Below are 20,054 nucleotides of genomic sequence, written 5' to 3' on the forward strand. Positions count from 1 at the left end.
ATGCACTATACCCATCACATCTCCAGTTCTCCTGACGTGGCTGCTCTCATTACCAAAAAGGTGTATATCAGTGTGGCTCTGATTAATCAGTGATGTTTTTTTGATCTTTTTGATAATCAATCAAGGTTAATCTGAGCTCCTCTGCTTTCAACAGACAGAATAACTGGGCAGATGGATTATCGCTGGCGTAGGAACAGTTTTCTCTCTGAGTAATCAAAAAACAACCATGTTATACTCGATTACAGCGAGGCCAAAGATAAACTCCCTCTGATGGCAGACAGACAATGATTAGCCTGTCTGGGTTGAGCTCTGTGCCCTCTGGCCCACAGTGTATTGAATAATTACTGCAGCTATTGCGGCTGAGGCTATTTGAAAGGCAGCATCAGTCATTTGGGACCAGCGTGTATTTGTTTGCAATGACTGTAACCCAAAGTCCAAATACTAAAGCACTAGTGCCACATGTTTGTACTGCAGGAACTCAAGTAAAACATCTTCATTACTCCCAAACTTCCCATCAGTGTCATCCTTCTGTTAATTAAACAAATAGCATAGAGTGCATGTGTTATACTGCTGCTGAGGTCCAGATGTTGTTCATGGCGATGCTGATCAAAGACTAACATGTCTACAATCCAGCTGTGAGGTTCAACATCTGTCTGGAATCGACCCAGCGGGATGCTCGGTGCTCGGGGGCAGCGGGGGGGATTTGTCCCTGCAGGATTACTGGCCCAGGCGTGCAGACTGCGCCTGTAATTACTCCTCACGTGGCCAGCTGAGTGGACAGAAATCTGAGAGCCGGGTCCGAGCATACAGAGGTGGAGAGGAGCATCATGGGTAAAGAGTCGGACCTGTCATGACACCGCTGACGGTACTCTGTGTAATCCCACTGCCCTGCATGACAACACATGATTTTAAATTCTGTATCTCTGCCACCTGTTACAACTTCATCATCATACATTCAGCTTTACTGAAGAAAAATACCAGTGATTAAGTGTAAAAATACGTCATTACGAGCGGAAGCCATGCATTTAAAATTTGATAAAGCTCAAAATACAGATGCATAATCAGCAACTTAAACTTGAAGGTCTAGTGTGTGGGATTTAGTGGCATCTAGCAGTGAGGCTGGAGAACAGAAACTTCTCCTGTGTGCCAAGTGTGTAGGAGAACGACGGTGGCCGACACGTAAATGCAAAAACTCCAGTGGCCCTTTCACGAACAAATACTACGCCAATAGAGTTATAGATTGCAATTAATTTATTATGTATAATGGATGATGGGGATGGGGGTCGGGGGAAGTAGGGAAGTAGGGAAGAAGAGCGAGGGTCGTGGGATGAAGGGATGGAAGTGAAACAGAGTCAAAGGGGAGGGATACGGATATGTACGGATATGGTGTGCTTAAATCCTTTTAGTGTGGAAATGGATGAGACTGAGGCGTGGTCTTTGCTCCCAAACTCAGTTATAAAACCTAATATGGAGAGCCAGTGTTTGGTTTGTCCATTCTGGGCCACTGTAGAAACACCATGGCTAACTCTGTGGAAGAAGAACCACTCTATACGGCTCATTTTAAGGTAACAAATGTCACGTGTCAGTCCAGAGGAGGACCCAAATGTAGACCAACAGACAGTTTCTAACAAAAAGCAAGCTTTAATATGGCCGATTGAAAACATCCAGTATCGGGAGGCGATGAACAGGGATGAGCACAGGAATAACGCAGTGATGAATGCAAGAACAGCCACAGAAGGGCCGCAGGAGGAACACAGGATCAACACAGATGACCTGACAAAGAACAAATGAAAACACACAGGTATATATACACAGAAAACTAATCACAGAAACGAGACACAGCTGGAGCAGGTGGACACGGGCAGAAGGAGGGACATGGAGATTGGCTAACAACAAGGGATGGAGCAACCAAGACTAATACAGAACAGGTGTGAAGGGAAGACTCTGGGCCAACCCCCGGATTATCTGGTGACCCTTTGGAGGGGCATGACCCCCAGGTTGCACAACATGTACAAGCATTTTAACTCTTGATATTTTAGATACATTTAGATATTGCAGGACTTTTACTTAAGTAAAGGTTCAGAGTACTTCTTTAAAAAGTAGAAACCAGTATAGCAGTCAAGATAGCCAAAACACTGAAGTCCAAACCTTGTGAAAATCTGACTTCAGTTAACTCCTATAATGAGCTGAAGTACAGATGTAACCGGTGGACTCTAGTGATGTCTGCTTTCTGTAGATATAATAAGGACCAGACCGTGAATATCTTTGAAGGCAATCTCCGTTTAATCCTCTCCTGACAACAAGATTTTGTTAGCATGACATGAATTTACAAACAGTTTAACAGCGCTAAAACACAGAAATGACCACAAGAAGGATGTGGCTTACCTCTCCCACAGAGCACAACAGCAAAAGGGGAGAGGTAAGGCGGGAGACACCTCTTTATAGGTGGGGTACCCCTAAAGGTGAACGTAGGGGTACAGAAACTGAGCCTCAAACATTCCACATATTGAGAGCAGAGGCCTAAGTGTGTCAGGTAATAAGTGAACCATATTTTGTGGAATTATAATACTCAACATTATTAATGCACATTCGATGTGTCACACATATTACTGCTGTATAATTGACCCTGTCACACATATGCACAGATTTATTTACATTTACAGATGATTACGCAACAATTTAAGTGTAAGGTCCTTCAGTGGACTTTCTAATAATTTAGCCTCACATCTTTGCCAGGCCTGTTGTGAAGGTTTTCCTGGGTGAATGCTGTTTGTGTGAGTGGACGTCGCTCCTCTTTTTTCTCAGTAAAAGACTGCAGCTGTAATCCTGTAAGAGGCTTTGCTTTGCACTCTGCTGAAGTTGGATGTTGTTCGCACGGTGAGCTAAACATGCTTTGTCACAGCAGCTCAAGCTAAAATGACAACAACTGGAGAACAGACACACTGTACTACATGAAGCAAAACTGGTCTTTAAACCTAGACATACCGTAATGTTACAGTCAGGGGACATTTTTTAAATTACATTGAAACTATTTTTATGCTTTGTTGCTTCTTCTGAGAGAAATTCATACATCTACATGTGCTGGAAAAGTTACTGATGAGCAGTGAGGGAATGTAACTAACCCTATTTACTCAAGGAAGACGTCAGAGGAGGTTGCAGCCAAGCTCACAGATGCTACGTTGTCGAGGCTCAACCGATCCTATCTGCAGCTTAACGTGTCAAAACTGTTCTCAGAAAACAACTTAAGTGTGAAACCAGATGTTTTCAACTCTGGGGAGAAGTTACAGGGTGTCACAGAATATAAATATCTAGGACTGCACCTTAGTTTCAAAACCCACATTATAAAAGTAAGTAATAAAGTAAAGTTTAGTTTATGTTTTATTATGAGATTTTTTTCCAATCATTTCCATTATTTGAGTTTTTGTGATGGAAAAACAAATGGAAATGAAAATAAAAGGGCTTTGGTGTAAATGACAGCAGATAAAAATAATATGAAGTTCAGTGATACAGAATATATGTCTCTTATTTTTGGTGCTACAACTGTCCAAAAAAAATGTAATATCAGAGAGTGAACTGTAGGTGGCGACAAAAACCAGCTTTCAGTAGGAGTTTATTTACCTGCGCTAAAGAGCGTGCACAACCGGATTAAGGGATTTACTGTAATTTATTTTATAAATTAAGGGATTTTTTGCCCTGACAATAAAAGCTTCTGTTCACTTGTGAGCCGCAAAATAATTGAGGACAAGTTGGTTTTCAGTGCAACACACAAAAAATATCCATTAAACATTTTATTTCATTTATATTACACGTAATCCATATATCTATTTCTTGGGCTGAAATATTGACTATATATATATGATTATTTTATTATTCTGCATTATTTTCTATTGTACATTATTCATCCTGATGTTTTTGCACTATTTTATTTTTTGTGATTTTTTTTCATTATTTTCTGTTTGTTTGTTTATTGTTTAACATTACAGTATTTAATAGTGATAGTAATAATCGAGCTCCTTTCAAACAAGAAATGCAAAGTGCTTTACAAGATAAACGTGATGGACATAATATAGATAAGGTAATTCAATATAAAAGGACATTTAAAAGTTTAAAACATGGATTAACTGAGTTGTAAAACTATAATTCATGTAATATAAGGCCTCTGTTCTCAGTAGTCCTGTATTAATATTATTTTTTTAATGTATATGTTTTATTACTTACACAGATTTTTCTGTGCTCTAGCCTCTCTGAGTACAAGTAAGGATTTAAGCTAAATTGGGCATCAATATCACATTTATTTGTCTCTTCCTTTCTATTTGTGCACACTGACCTGTGCATTTATTTGTATTTTTATGGGTCCTCAACATATTGTCTTGTCCTGCTCATTTATTCATCCACTTATTTATTCATCTGTCTCCCTGAAACATTTATTTTGAAGAGCAAGAAAAGGACCCGTACTCTTCACAGTATCCGGTGGCGTCATCAAGGTGTTTTTCGGGCAGGTGACTCACCTTTGTTCTTACTCGCAAACACACACTCACACACACTCACATACGCCGGGGCGCGATGAGTTAAGGATGTGAGTTAGGCGGATTTCTGTGGAAGAAAATCAGGAACTTCACACTGACGAGAAACTCTTCATGTCGTCACTTGAAGTGATTTGAATGTGCTTATGATGAAGGTTTTTATTGGTCTGATCCCGGCCTGAGAGGGACGCCGGAGTTTTGCGGTTGTTGGTCGGACAGTTTGAAGGCCTGGAAACATGCTGGTTGGTGGTGTGTTCACGCTCCTGCTCTTTCTCATCAGTGGAGTTTCTGCTGGGGATGGTGAGTAGATACACTCACTACATATTAGCTTTTGTAGCTGCTACAGTATGACCCTAAAATTAAATTATTACATTTGTTTTGTGTATGTGTAGTGTCTATACATGCTTCTGTTTAATTAGAACACTGTTAAAAATATATCAGACTTGAATTAAATGACGAATATGAAGTAAAAAGTCCCATTCACTGTCACAAAGTCAACATTACATTACTTTGACCTCCTGTGATTGTCACTGTTGATGTTTTCTGTTCACTAAAATAATACAAAAAAGGGAGTAAACTTCAAATTTAACACATAAATGTGGGACATCATTAGTTAAGAATAGTTAAATTGTTATTTGTGCTCAGTGGTTGCTTTTTATTTTAACTGAGTCCTTTATTTAAACAGGAAGTGTGTTATCAGAATGACTCAGATCTTATACCACAGTTCAGACATACAAGTAAAGTAAAAGTACAAGTAAAAGTCCTGCAAGTACACACACACACACACACACACACACACACACACACACACACACAGTCATCATTCAGAGTTGATGCATTAATGTGTTTGTCACTGTAACGTTGCAGCCGGTGGAGGTGGAGCTTGTTTTAATGATTTAATAAGCTGCTGGGTAGCTGGTGGATTTCCCCCTCAGGGATCAAAAAAGTTTTATCTTAACATATAATAATGCATCATAATTTGGAGTGCTGTGTAGCTTAGTGGGTAAAGTGGGTGTGGGCCGCGGGTTCGAGTCCAGCCTGTGGCCCTTTGCTGCATGCCACCCCCCCCTCTGTCTCTCCCCCTTTCACACTTATACTGTCCAAAAAAGCCCATAAAGATAATGTAATAATACAACATTATTTATTGGTTGATCATAATTTGTATCAGGGGTGGACCACAAAGCAAGGTTAGTGTCTTAGCGAGGTATGTTGAGCCTAAAGCCAGAGTTTTCCGTCCTACAGAAGTGGCTCTCTTTTAACCTGGCTACATCACCATGGTAACTCATGCTGCAGACCTAACCTGAGGCCTGCAGTACGAAGCCGAGTTCACATTATGCGATTTTCACCGCGATTTTGGCGTCGCAGAGGATCGTGAGAGCCACCGTGGGTCGGAGGTGAGTCGGCAGATAGTCCGCCACGACGAGTCCTCATGTGTGAACAAGCCTACGAGCAAGTCGCCCCCTCGTCTGTGACTGGGACTGGATATCTGGCATGCTAGAAAACTGGAGAAGTGTGACACGACTGACAAAGAGCATCAGCCAATGAGAGGCGGGATACGTCCCACGTCAGCACGCAGGAGGACGGAAGAAATGTGAGGAGGACAAGCTGCAGGGTTGCCAGGTCTGCTTATTAGCCGCGACTTTGAGCTTGTTTCTAAAGTGGAGTTGCTTATTTGGGCTTGCTCTCTAAACGCCACCTTCCTCTGATAGTCGCTGTTTCCATAGCCGTGGTTGCTTGTTTCTCTCCCAAGATCTGGCAACACTCACAAGCCGGCAAGCAACAACAACAATGGCGGCGTCCACAGGATCACAGGGAGCCAGGTTATCTGGCTCGACTAACCCTAACATTGGTAGTTTGGATAACAGGTGCTACAAAGCAGGTTATTAACCAGTTCAGTCAACTCTGGGTTTTCCTATCCAGCCACGGGTGTTAATTACGAGTGACATCATCAGAGCCATGAATGAAGGCTGCCTCATATGATTTGAGATTAAAGGTACTGAAAGTGTCTGCGACTGCGAGACAGTAAAATGTCAGTGGCATGTAATATAAACAAAATCTTATAAGGGGCCTCTCTAGTGTAGTGGTTAGAGCACTCGTCCAGGGCTCGAGTCTTGCTAGGGTCAACCTTCAGCAAAGGCATGTGGTCGCAAGAGATTCCCAGCTCCAAATCAAACAGGTTCAGGTTCCCCTCAGGATAAGAAGTAACTCCAGAGTCTGTGCCAAGTCCTCAAAGAGGACACATCTCAAGCCCATTGTAGACGGGAGCTTCCAGACGTAAAAGCAGATCCATTCACTCTGTAATCTTAAATACTATCCAAAAGTTACAGGGATCAACACTTAAGTTACAGGGATCACAGAGCTATGGGCCTGTGTGACGTAAGTGTAGAGTATTTTTTGGTATTTGATGAATATGTCATAAAACACTTTGAAGTAACACCAGACCGTTTCTAGGTCTGACCCAAATGTTGCATTTAAAACGACGGCAGACGATTAACAGTGTGTGGATTATTTTACAAATAAAATATTTGTTTTATCCTCGTTCTCATCTCACAGGTGTCTGATGTTATTTTGAGCTGCAGTGATGAATCAGAGTGTAAAATATCAACACTGTACTGTCACGGCTGACTAAAATAAACTTTACATGACTTAAAATCACATGTTTAGTGTGTAAACAATCTCTGTGTTTGTTAGAAGCTCTGTTTTAAAACCAGTGGATATAGAGCCCTGGAACAATGAAATGATTCTGCTGACCTATAACAATGTATTGACTTACTTTTTTTTCCCTGGGACTCTGGACTTGAGTTCATGGATACCTTTTTGTTCAGTGATCTGATTGGTCAGAGGTCGGGGTGTTGACAGGCAGTGATACAATACCCTGAAGTTTACCTGCGTGATTTATCCCGATAAAAAAGAAACCAGCTTCATAGTACTGAAAAGCCAGCGTTAACCCTGAAGTTACCTCCCTAACTCCAAATCCTGCTTCATAGTACAGGCCTCTGGTCGGGTCCAGATTATGTTCTGAGTTTTGGCTTGAAATTGGCTAAAAATCACCTTTCATTGATGCTTTGAGTTGCGTCACTCTATATTAAATATCAATGTATCATCGGTACAGACTGTCAGATGAAGAAATATGTCATAAATGCACTTTAGCCAACTTGTTGCAGCGTAACCACAAAAACAGAATAACAGTTATTCTATTTCTGCGGCTGCAACTATACATACACGCCCCATAGGAACCTACAGTCCATCAGTGATGCTGAAATTCTGAGTAATGTATTTTATTTGCAAGGTTGTTGTTGCTCTCACTGCTCTCAGGTCCATTTGCCCACGCTGGCTCTAAAAGAAGCAGCTCTCCTTAAAACACAGCACTTTGGACTCTTAGGAACTTGTGAGGGACATTTATCATCGTTGTTAATGATTTATAGATGTTATGAACTACATTTCTTGATTGATTCATCTGATAATTGGTAGATGACCCAAAAATGAAAGGAATTGTTGGAACTAAAGTTTTGAGTGTTATGTGTTTTGTAGAAAATTGTGTTTTTGTGGCAACTTTTAGTGAGATTTAAGTGATACTGTGGAGAATAGAAAATGTTTCGGCACTGTTATAAATGTGCTCAAGGTCCAGGCTGCATCGAATGTTTATGGCTGTTTTATGATCATCTTAATAAGTAGCCAGACAGACTTTCTGTATCCTGAGAGCTGGTACTTCATCATTATCGTCATAGGGTATTTTTTCATTTAACATCGTGAGTGAAGATTCGAGCAGTTATTTCCTTCTTCATTCATTTTATAATGAGTCTCCCTGGAGTTTCCTGTCTTTTTTTGTGGTTTCCTGGTGGTCAGACTTCTGTGTAGACGTGGTTTCATGATGAGAAAGTGTAAATTTGGCAACAGTTTCTGTTCCTGCTTGTCTCCAGGGGATTACATTTTCCCGTTGAGTGCTTTGCTATTTATCCCAGTGACACAACTGACCACTTCCCTTTCACACTGCCATGATACATTCCTTTAAACTTTCCAAATCATATCATGACATTCTGGATTTTTTGAACTTTAACTTTAATGTCAGTGTGTTCGCAGGCTGCATTGAAAAAACACAGGGTGATGTCCTGATTTGCCTGCTTTATATCTGATCAAATTAATCAGTGATGTATAAATTTCAGATAACAAATGACTGATACCTGCTCACAGCGGGCATATACCTGTATTTCATAGAAAACTGATTGCTCACCTTTAATCACATGCCTTTGGAATTTATTTATAGAAATTAAGTATACAGTGGACGCACCAGCACAGCATATGGCCAAAAGTACGTGGACATTTTACACATTTTTTTTGAGCAATTCCAAACTGACTCACTTATGACCTCTCAGTTTATATCATCACTTTTCTTTAAAACATTCATGTGAAAACTTCTGCTAAATTTCATGGGAAATTGCAAAATCTTAGCTGTGAACTTTTGAAGTTTGGCCTCAAAGCTAAAGTTCATCACTTCTGCGATTCTTTGTGATTGTAATCAGAGCATTACCAGCTGCTTATATTTTTTCACTGGATCAGGTTGAAATTTGTAATGAACATCCAAGAAACCCAAAAAGCCCAGACACCCCAAACTGCCATCAAAGAACTAGCGGCCACAAAAGCCAACTATTGCGTCACCTCATGTCACCTATGTCTTGGCGAGGTGCGTACAACTGGGGAGAAAAAGGGGACTGAGTATACAGGGCCCTCATGTGAGGAGTCCCATAACAGGAAGATGCTGCACCATTCTGACTTTAGACCCTTTTTCTCGGGTTGGTCAATGGTGCAGTCTTTTTCAGCTGCCTCAAAAACTGAGCATAGCGTTAGTTCAGGCAGGACGTGATGTCAAGTTCAGCTCACATCCCAGCTACATTAGCTGATCTCAAACAGCCTTATCAACTGATGGAGCAGCTGATTGATGGAAGGGAGGCACTGCTGAAAGCATATCATGGCAAACTCAAGCCTAACAAGCAACAACAGACAGACTTATTGACCTCAGTGTAACATTACTTAACACTAACACAATGTAGTGTCCAACTTAACACTTGTAAATGTAACTAAACATCCCCTCTTCTTTATGCACCTTGACGTACTCTGGTGGTAACTCAATTCACACATCAACAGTAGATGCAAATGACTGGTCTTGTTGAGAGAATCATGTGGCAGAGCTTTGAAGCTGAACTCAAAAGACGCCTTTCTTAATCCAGAGGTTTGTTTCTGCTCGCCATCCATAACGTTACTGCTGCATCGCTTCCTGATTTCCCAAACTGCGGGGTGGGCTGAGGGCCGTAATTACAGAACGTACGTGCATTAATCGGCATCAAAAAATGTGTAGCGTTAAAAGGAATTTGCATTAACTCGTTATTAACGTGTTTACTTTGACAACCCTACTTTCTACATTTGAAATGTTTAAACAGAACACACAGGTTTCATATTGTGATATACACCGATCAACCAAAGCATTAAAACCACTGACAGATGACATGAACAATATTGACCATCTCGTTACAATGCCATGCTCTGCTGGGAAATCTTTGGTCCTGGCATTCATGTGGATGCAACTTGAAGCACTTCAGTCATCCAGACACTTGCGGACCAAGTTCCCCCCTGACGGCAGTAACACTTCACGATGGCAGTGCAGAACATGCACCCTGCCTCACCACAGAAACTACTCAGAAAGGGCACGAGGAGTGTGACAAAGAGTGCAAGGCATCGACCTGGCCTCCAAAGTTCCAAGATCCCAATCTGATTGAGCATCCGTGGGATATGCTAGTACCCCACCTCACAACCAACAGGTCTCAAAGGATCCACTGCCAGTGCCCCGGTATCAGACTCCACAGGACGTCCCTTGAAGTCCAGTGTCCATGCCTTGACATGTCAGAGCAGAATCCGATCCAAAATGGCCCCACAGTTCACTTTCTTTGGGACATTCCTGAACAGTTTGTGCAGTGTGGCATTGCGCATTGTTCTGCTTGGTGGGCCACTGTCATCAAGAAGCGCCGTGGCCATGAGAGGGGTGTACTAGGTCCACAGCAGTGTTTGGGTGGGTGCTATGTGTCAAGTGGTATCCACATGAACACCAGGACCAAAGGTTTCCCTGCAGAACATTGTATTGTAACAAGATGATCAATATTATTCACTTCACCTGCCACAAGTTTTAATGCTTTGGGTGATCGGTGTGTATATGGAATTGAAGTGCAATGTAGCCAACAGACAGTAGATTGTTATTAGCGATGGTCTTTACAGAAACGTTTAGCTCCCTGCTTCCCCTCCCTGCTAATTAAGATTTTGTGAAATGAGGAGGTGATCTGAAGACAACTCCTCATTTCAACTTCACATATCAGCTGTTCCTCGTCCATTGTGGAGATGTCAAAGCGAGTGATAGGAACAAATAGAAATAGGGCTGTGTCGCCTGTGGCCAGTTTGAACGTGCCAGCAGAAAACAATGCAGTCAAACTGACGCTTGCTCGCATTGTACTCACGTAGGCCTCAGTGTGAGAGCAAATAAAACAAATGAATTAAGTAATCCCTTCTTGTAATCTATTTTTAAATCACCAATTTGAAATGAAACTGTAAAGGAATACACTTACTCGTGTTTTGTATTTTAAATACATAACCAAACCTGAAGATAGAGCCCTTTGGCTTAAAGGATTCAAAACAGGAGCAGCAGTAGTTGACAAACCATGAGAGCTCAGGTGGAATGATGAGCAACCAGAATGGTACTCTGTTATTGTACTTCTGCTTCCTTATGGGTGTCAGCCACCTGTCACCATAGTGCTGGCATGTTGTAGGACAAAAGGCTGAAGTATTAAAGCTGTGTTACTGGATTTTTTGTTTTTGGCAGGCTGCAGTCTCACACACCCTCCCCTGGCTAATATGATGGTTAAAAAAAGCGTTCTTTCATAGTTGATCTGTAGCAGTGCCGGACAGGTGTTGTAACAGTGTACAAGTGTTGCGTCTGCACAGACATGATCTTGTGTAGCTCTGTCAGTGCGGGGAAGGTTGATACAACTTACTGGAAAATAAGTGACATACTCATCACAGTTTTGTTTCTTTCCCATGAGTTTCTTCACCACAAGTGACTCTGAATGCTTACTGGTGTACTGCAAATTTGGGGGGAAATAGGGTTACATTTGTTTGTCCCATCAGGAGGTAAATAAATTGACACTAACAAGTTAGCTACGGTTAGCTAGCAGCTAACTGGTACCATGGTGGTCAACTTTACAGCTCTCATTTAGTCTGTCCAAAAGTGCCTTAAGGAAAAGGCCATGAGGTCATTGCAATCAAAAGACACTCAGTTTCCAGTTAATTAGGAACACCTGACTAAAATAGTTGTAGTAACAGAAACTCATGAAGGTTAGAATGAATCTCTAAAAAGTTAACTTTTCATGATGTCAGCCCTGTGTCCAGCTTTGTGACGATGCATTATCCAGCTGATCTTTCCTCTTTTCTTACTTGCAGTTCTGCCTCCAACAAACGTGACCCTGAGCTGCACTAATCTCAATGTCACAGTCAGCTGGAAGTACCGGGAACGGCAACAACAAACCAGCTTCAGGGTATACATTAGAGGATCTGCTGGGTGAGACTCTACGACTGTAAACCTGTAAAAACATAACTTTGGCAGATTCAGATTCAGTCAACTTTATTAATCCTACCAGGGGCATATTGCTTGCCTTTCACACATTCTTTAACATACAGTGACATGTAGACACATAAATAGATGAGTGACAAATAAAGAAAAACAAATACAAATATGGCAAGGAGTTTAGTGGAATAAAGGAATCTATGAATAACTAGGAAAGCACTCAGAGAGCGCAGACCGCCGCCAAGCAGCTCGGATTTCCTGCCATTTTATTATTTTATCCACTTTGCTTCAACCAATCACCACCAAAATTGTGTCATCTGTTCCTTGTCCCATTATCAACCTTTCCTGAAAATTTCATTAAAATCCGTTCTTAACTTTTTGAGTTATTTTGCAGATAAACAAACAGACAAACGCCAGCGAAAACATAACCTCATTGGCGGAGGTAATAAAGTTAATAGACTGATTATCAGTAAAAAAAAAAAAAAAAAAAAAAAAAAGATTAAACAAAAAACAAAAATTTACAGAGAATTTAAAAGATGAATCACAGAGGGAATAATAGATGTTTAATCTGGTTACTTTTACAAGGTTACTTTTACTTTTACCGGTCAAGTGCTGCTGCTATATTCAAGATGGCGGTGCGTGTAGACGCAGCGACCCCTCGCTGTCCCGACCGTGCGGTGTTTTGTTCTGATATTAAGTGTTTGTCTGAAAGTTTTTTGTGTTCGTCTCGTCTGTCTACATCAGAATACAAGTCTTGTCTTTATCTGTTGTTCTTGTGCATTTTATTTTATTCTGTCACCGTGGGACAGTGAGAAATGTCTTCTCGATTCCTATGTATGTATGTCTGGTACATGTGGAGAAATTGACAATAAAGCTGACTTTGACTTTTTTTTTTTTTACTTTGAATTAGTTATAGTAATTGCTATAGTTATACATGTAATTAAATACTTGCACCTTTATTTTTCTGCAGCCGAAATGTAATGTACACAGTGCAAGACTAAAGTACCCAAGCTCAGTCAGTCTCATCTAGAAAACAAGTGGTCAGAAATTATTAGTAATTTGTAGAAAATATTGTGTTTTCCGTCAGAGGTTTATCTGATATGATTTAAGAATATGTTTTGATTAAAACTGCTCATCAATGCATGAACCTATTAAAAGTAAAGTGATCAATCTTCTTCTGTATTGTTTAAAACTGGTAACACTAGCCTGATTTTGTTTTTTTTTGTTTCTGGATGCTGTTTTTTTGGCTGCTGATCTGAATCAGTAAAATGAAGATTAATCAGCTGCATTTTTGCTCATATTTAAGGGATTATGAGACCGAAACCACGGACCATCAGTACGATCTGAGCCACTTCGTCTGGCAATCTGAAGAGCGCTACTTGGACTTCTACTACGTCACTGTAACAGCCATAGAGGGCGGCAACCAGTCCCAATCAGTAACATCTGAAACATTCACCTTTAACAAGTTCAGTTATCCTCAGAAAAGATGTAAGTAATATGTTAAGTGATGCATTATGTTTATGTTTGTCAGTTCGCTGTGACCCACTACAGGGTTAGAAGAGTTAGAAGAAAATGTTTGAGTTATGAAGAGAAATTACTTTTCCAAGTTTCTCCTGCAGAGATAAAACTTAAATTTCTCTTCACAGGTGCGTTGGATTTCCCTCCTGCGGATCTGAATGAGAATGATTCTGGGGCCACAGTCAGTTTTGTGAATCCCCTCTACCTCTACAGAGAACTGAAGGAGGCTGACAAACCGTATACTGTCACCTTTATATACAATGTCTTTTCAGATGTAAGTACAACAGAGTTTATAGACTTTACCACAGGATGCACTGCATGTGGATGATGTTATAGCTCCAGTGTGTAGGATTTAGGGGGATGTATCGGCAGAAATGGAATATGATGTTCTCTTTAGTGTATAATCACCTGAAAATTAGAATTGTTGTGTTTTCAGTGCCTCAGTATGAGCCGTTTTTATCATCACAGGGAGCAGGTCCATATCCATGGAGATCACCATGTTGCACCGCCATGCTTCTACAGTAGCCCAGAACAGACAAACCAATATAACCAATATTTTCCAGCCCTGGAGATTTCTGCTTGATCGAGACAGTTTTAATTTAATAAGAACGAGGGATTTGTTAAAATAGATATGACATTTCTGCCTCCAACCTAAAACAGTGGAGTTCAAATGCTGTATTCATTACTGTAATAATATGCAAATAATATTAATTTTCTATGTTTTATGACTTTTAGGGAGCCTTGAAGTCGGGACCTGCTGAGTGCACAGCGGCACAGGAACACTGCAAACATGATGTCTCATTTCCTGAGGGTGTGGAGAAGTGCGTCAACTTGAGTGGATGGCTGAATGCCGGGAATAATGTTGGTGGGGTGGTGTTCAGAGAGAGCGGTCGCATTTGTCTCAGTGAATCAACTGGTGAGTCTGATTGGGCAGATTTATAGTATATTGCATCAGAAAAATCAGAAAGAATAGGACAGTTGTGTTTTTCTACTTCTTTGTTTGATGTTTCTGGTGTACAAGTATTGAATGGGACAGCTGTCACATAAAATAAAAATAAACCAAGCATATGTTCGTTACATTCACATAAACAGTTTGAGGGACAGCCAGAGGCGTTTCTAGGATTTGAGGACATTGGGCGCTTAACCCAGGCCTTTAGGGAAGATTTACACACTTGTTGCTCTCTATTTTAGGTGCACCCACACAATCTAATACATATAGGCTTACATTCAAGATTAGATGCCTGCTGCTTACGCTTTGGAACCTGGTCACTACCTTTTTATAAAGTCACGACCTCACCTGAGGGCTGTGCCCAGGAGCGTCGCGAACACGGTAAAATAAGAAGGAAATAAGAAACTCCAGGTTCTTCTGTTCGTTTTACACAGCGTCCCAACTTTTTTGGAATAGGGGTTGTATTTTTTGCACAGAACGAGCACTGAGGATTTTGTGCCCCATCTCTTATACTAGTAGTGCATCAGGGCCTGTACACATGCATGTAACCGCCTGGAAAACGCAAGGTTTGGCGCTGTGTGCTACTCTTGTGCTTACTTTGTGCCAGCTTTAAAGAGCGCATAGGCAGGTTGCGTCTAAGATTGCTAAGCGACCATAACCAGTATTGTAGCATAACCTTCTTAGCAGAAATCTTGAGAGCTGATCTTCTTCCAGATGTTTTTTAAATAATGTCCGTTGGACACATTTAAAGCTCTGGGTAGGGATGCACTGATATCAACAGACAACAAACTTCTCCATATTTCTCACAGACTGATATTTAGGGAGAAAAGGGAGAGAGATATCTGCCGGCTGGGACGGGTTGTTCCTCTTCACATGACGTGTGGTGAATGCTGCTGCTTTCCAAAAGTTGAACTCTGGGTGTGTTTGTAAATCCAATCTGATGCTCTACACTAAAATGAGGACCCTGTTGTTTGAAGAAATGGAGCGTTCTGTTTCTACATTAATTAACAAACTGTTGAGTTAATCACACATTCACTCCATTTGGCACTCTGGGTGCTCTGTCTCCCCAGATACTGAGGAGTGAGTACAAACGCACCCTCCGTTCATGTCAGAGCGCTCCAATCTAGCCCTGAAAAATAGGCGCTAAGGAACACTTGCGCGTCGTGATGGTGCTGCTCTCAATTTTGAGCGTGCCTTTCGCTCATCTATATTGCAAACAATAGATTTGAGGGTGCAAGAAACGTAGCATGTGCACAGGCCCTTAGGGGGGCATGATTACAGCAAACCAAAACTTATCTCACATACATGAAACTTTTTAACCTCTAAAACTTTGTTTTTTGTTTATTTGCAGAGCTCCATGCTGTAGTGCTTACTGTAATGCTGTTCGTCCTCGCCATCGTAATCAGTGTGATAGTAATTATCATCTATAAGGCAAACGCCTGGACAATGAAGATACCCAGCTTACCCGAACCTCTGGTAAGGAGTTAAATTATGAGAAACCAATTTATGTGAATTATGTTGCTTCAGCTGTTTTTAAAACCTTTCTCTGTGTCTGTCTTTTTGTCACAAAGATCTCAGAGCCGCACCCCAGGGACCGGGACATGTATGCTCATATGTCCCACGAACACTTCAGTCAGGTGATTGTCAGCCAGCCCTGCAAGAACCCGTCAGTCAGCTCTGAAGAGGAGAACCATCTCATGGAGAACCTGGACAGCAGCGCCGGCTCCGGTTTCCAGCATGATGGGTTGTACATGGAGGGAGGACTTTCAGAGGGATACGGGAGAGGTGATGACTCTGAAAACAGCTCAGTGAAATCAGAGACTGATTCGACTGGTTTGGAGGAGGAGGATGAGGAGGAGTTGGAGGAGGTGTCACCCTACGACTGCCCACACACTCTGCAGGTGGACATGGGTGATGGAGACATGGTCACAGGTTACAGCAAGAGGTAAAGGAGGACTTGATCTGGGATTGAAGTTCGTTTCATGACGGTTTTAACTCATCCAGGACCGTCCTCACATGTTCGTACCTCGGATGCACTACAGAGCCTAAACAAGTGCACTAAGGGAGGTGGTGCTCAAGAGACGCTCATACCTTCTTGCTTCTGACTGCTGTGATAAAAACGCATTGACCTACATGTTTGAGGATATCGTCGGTTTGCCTTGCTGCTGCATTTGGAGATAATCAGATGAATCAAAACAGAAAAAGTCCGATTTTCTACAAAACAAAGAGGATGAAAAAAATACTCCTGCCTGTCATGCATTTTGAAGAGCCTTTCATGAACATGAAACCTCAGCTACATTTATAACCTTTTTAACTTTTATTTTATGAGAAGAAACTGTAGTTAACGCTGCTGTTTTAATCTGCTAAACAAACCGGTGATCTTCCAGTCACTTGCCAGCTGTTTTCTGTCTGGCTGCAGAGGTATACAGTTCTATCTTTTACCCTCAGCCATCTCTGCTCCTGCGGCATTTTATCAGATGCAGCAGTGCAGACCAGTTGCAAAACACCATCCGGAAATTTTTCATCTCAAAGAAAACACGCTTCAAAAGAAGAACAAGTTGTACGAGTGCTTTCTGTTGTCTTTAAGTATCGGCTGAAACTTGTTGTATGTGTGGCTGTTATTCATGAAGGGAAGGAGCTCCATTTTTTATCTTCACCAGCATGTATGGTTTTGTTTTGTTTTTAAAGGAAAGTTCACCTAAATGGCACACAAAAAGCATTGTCTCACTTGCATCAAGTGGTATTTAAAGGTTCTGTATAAGCTTGGATGGCTGAGCTGACAAACATGGCGACTGCAAGTGGTGGGGATAACATAACAGGACTGTAACAGCTGCAACCGTCCAGATGTATAATAATAACTAGACCTGATCGGTCAAACGGAATTGCTCGCTAGGACTGATTTCTATGTAAAGTTTTCAAATTGTTGGAAATTCAAAAGGATGTGACGTCATGCACACTGCCGAGTGCCTTGACTCGTGAGCTCCACTACAGTGCTAACACTGTGCAGTAGTAGCTGACATAAGTTAGAAAAGGAGTCCACTAATATCAACAAATGACCAGCATCCACCACAGCACAGAGTCAAACATGCTGTGTTTTCGTGATATAAATTTTGCAGCGGTGGCCCGGCAGAGACGAACCTTTACTTGCACTTGCGCTGGCTGAATTTGAGCTGCTACAGGAGGTGACTGAAGGTCTGTCTCCGGAGCTGCCGTCGGTTCTCCTCCTGGCGAAGTTGTCTCCGAGTAGTGGGGTTGAGTTGGAGGGACCATGTGGTGCGCTCGCTAATTCTTGTTTCATTTGTGGTCTAACAAACAGTAAATTCATCAAATTCAGTTCCCTTCGATGCAGAAAAATCCCAAAGTTAACACTAACGTGAAATATGTGGGTATATTGCAATAATGTGCTAACACAGACGAATTGCTAGCTTGGTAATGTAGCAAAATACTGTCTAGAGTGATTAACATCATCCAATTCATCCAGATTCCCGGGGCTGGTTAGCAAATTACTTAGATAATGTCACAAAGCAGCCAACAACAGATCCATGCAGTGAAGATAAGTTACATATAGCTGGGCGGTCTATTACCTAACCAGAACCCAAGGTTAGCCAGCTAGCTGTATATTAACATTAGCTGATTAAGTCATTTGTTAACAGAGAGCTAGTTAAAATCATGGAGTCAGTGGTCCAAATGAGAGAAACAGATTTGGCCGATGCCCAAATGCTCGCTTGGGGGCTCGCTGGCCACCGGAGTTATTAATAACAACGATTTTCTTCAAGTTACATACAGAACCTTTAATCATGTGTATAGGTCTGGTTGTATATTTGGCATAATATTCCTGCTATCGTCACAGTAAACAAGGGTGAATTGAATCCGTTTTTAGAATCAGTGGTCCACAAATGATAATCCACAGAACCAACTGTCACAGGGACTTTTTCTTTGGTAGAAAGTAGTTCTAATGAAAAATATTTATGGCAAAGATCTGTGGATTGTTCACCGTAAATGTGGAAACCTATTTATGCAAAGAGATGTTGAGTCTTTTAAAGTCATTTTGAGCATTTGAACTCCAAATATTAACCTTTAAGTACCACTACAGGTAAATAAGAAAATGTTTTCTGGCGTTTGGGTGAAAGACTCGTCCTGGATGTTCCGAGCAAGCTTGAGTGTTTCGTTTTGAATGTTGTTAAACTGAGCACCTCATACAGTCTGGACTTTCCACTCCTGGCAGCAGATTGACATGCATTATAAATACCTTTCAGTCACGTTGTTATGTGCCACACCTAATTTCTCGGCTTTGAGCTACAGTTAATGCTCAGTGTTTCCATTCTGTTATTGAGCAACCTGGGACCTGCCTAACTGGTTCTGTGTAGCCGATGTGTGGGAGTGTTTCTGTTGTTCGAGATGATTGGTTTTGTTTACAGTAATTCAGGGTATTTTCTATTTTATTTTTTATTGTGGCAAATTTAACCTTGTTAATAAATTATATTTTAAAATAATCTGTTCGATGTATGAGATGTGAATTCAATTAAGTTTTTTGGTCTTTAACTGGACAGAAAAGTTCCCTTCCTCCACTTCACCTGATGCCCATTTGCATGACAGGGAAAAACAACATGTTGCTTTGCCAAAGACTTCCTGCTCTGATCTGGCGTCAGCCTGAAGTTTAAATAAATACGTGTGTGATAGATAATCATCAGCTAACCTGTGGGGACAAGCGCAGTTTGATAAGATCAACATGAAAACTCACAAAAAATACTTTTAAATGTTTTTAATAAAGAGACATAAATATTATTAATATTCTCCTCTGTTAACTCCAAATATAAGGTTGTAAGTGTTTAAAGGGCTGGGTGTCGATGGACAGTTTTAGATACAAATCCTGATATGGCAAACTTCTGCACAAAAACCAAAACTATTTTTCAATGTCTATTTTTTAAAGAAAAACATTTTCCAACAAATTCCTTTTTTTCCCCCATCTAAAAAAAGGAGCCACAGCTCTTCAACGTTAAGAGTGTTGTTTATTATTTTGGGAGGTATGCTTTCTGGCAGAGGGTTGGATGTGAAGATACTGCTCTTATAATAAATATTAAGTTACATCAGCGGCCAAATTATTTTAGCAGAAAAACTGGAAACAGTAGCCACTTTAACACAGCCGATTCAAGGCGGAAATATTGTGCTGTGATGCCGCCTCATCGTGCTGCATCTAAGGTGCGATCATGGAATGGGTGAATTGAATGGTCTCACAATTCAGCCACCATGGGAGGTAGTAACAGCGCCAAAACAATGTCGGTATAAACAGGACAGCCTGCAGGACAGGGGCCCGTTTCACAAAACAGGTTCAACAAACTCTGAGTCAAATCCTGAACTCTGAGTTGATCTACTCTGAGATAGGAAACTCTGAGTTTCCGGTTCCAGAACAGCTGATTTGAATCAGTTTAATCAACTCGGAGTAGTTTCACCTGGAGTTAAG

The 20,054-nt window shown here is 41.2% G+C and overlaps 1 protein-coding gene across 1 annotated transcript; it reads left to right on the forward strand.

Annotated features, from left to right (window-relative positions):
- Positions 1-4,487: 4,487 nt before the first annotated feature.
- Positions 4,488-19,327, forward strand: ifngr1 (interferon gamma receptor 1). The gene is made up of 7 exons (XM_050045344.1): positions 4,488-4,823; positions 12,003-12,120; positions 13,433-13,614; positions 13,773-13,918; positions 14,380-14,560; positions 15,945-16,069; positions 16,165-19,327. Exons 1-7 carry the CDS (start codon positions 4,760-4,762, stop codon positions 16,540-16,542), a joined length of 1,194 nt encoding a protein of 397 aa, XP_049901301.1. The 5' UTR covers positions 4,488-4,759; the 3' UTR covers positions 16,543-19,327.
- The last annotated feature ends 727 nt before the right edge of the window (positions 19,328-20,054 follow it).

Source organism: Epinephelus moara, chromosome 5, assembly GCF_006386435.1.
Source record: "Epinephelus moara isolate mb chromosome 5, YSFRI_EMoa_1.0, whole genome shotgun sequence".
NCBI lineage: Eukaryota > Metazoa > Chordata > Actinopteri > Perciformes > Serranidae > Epinephelus > Epinephelus moara.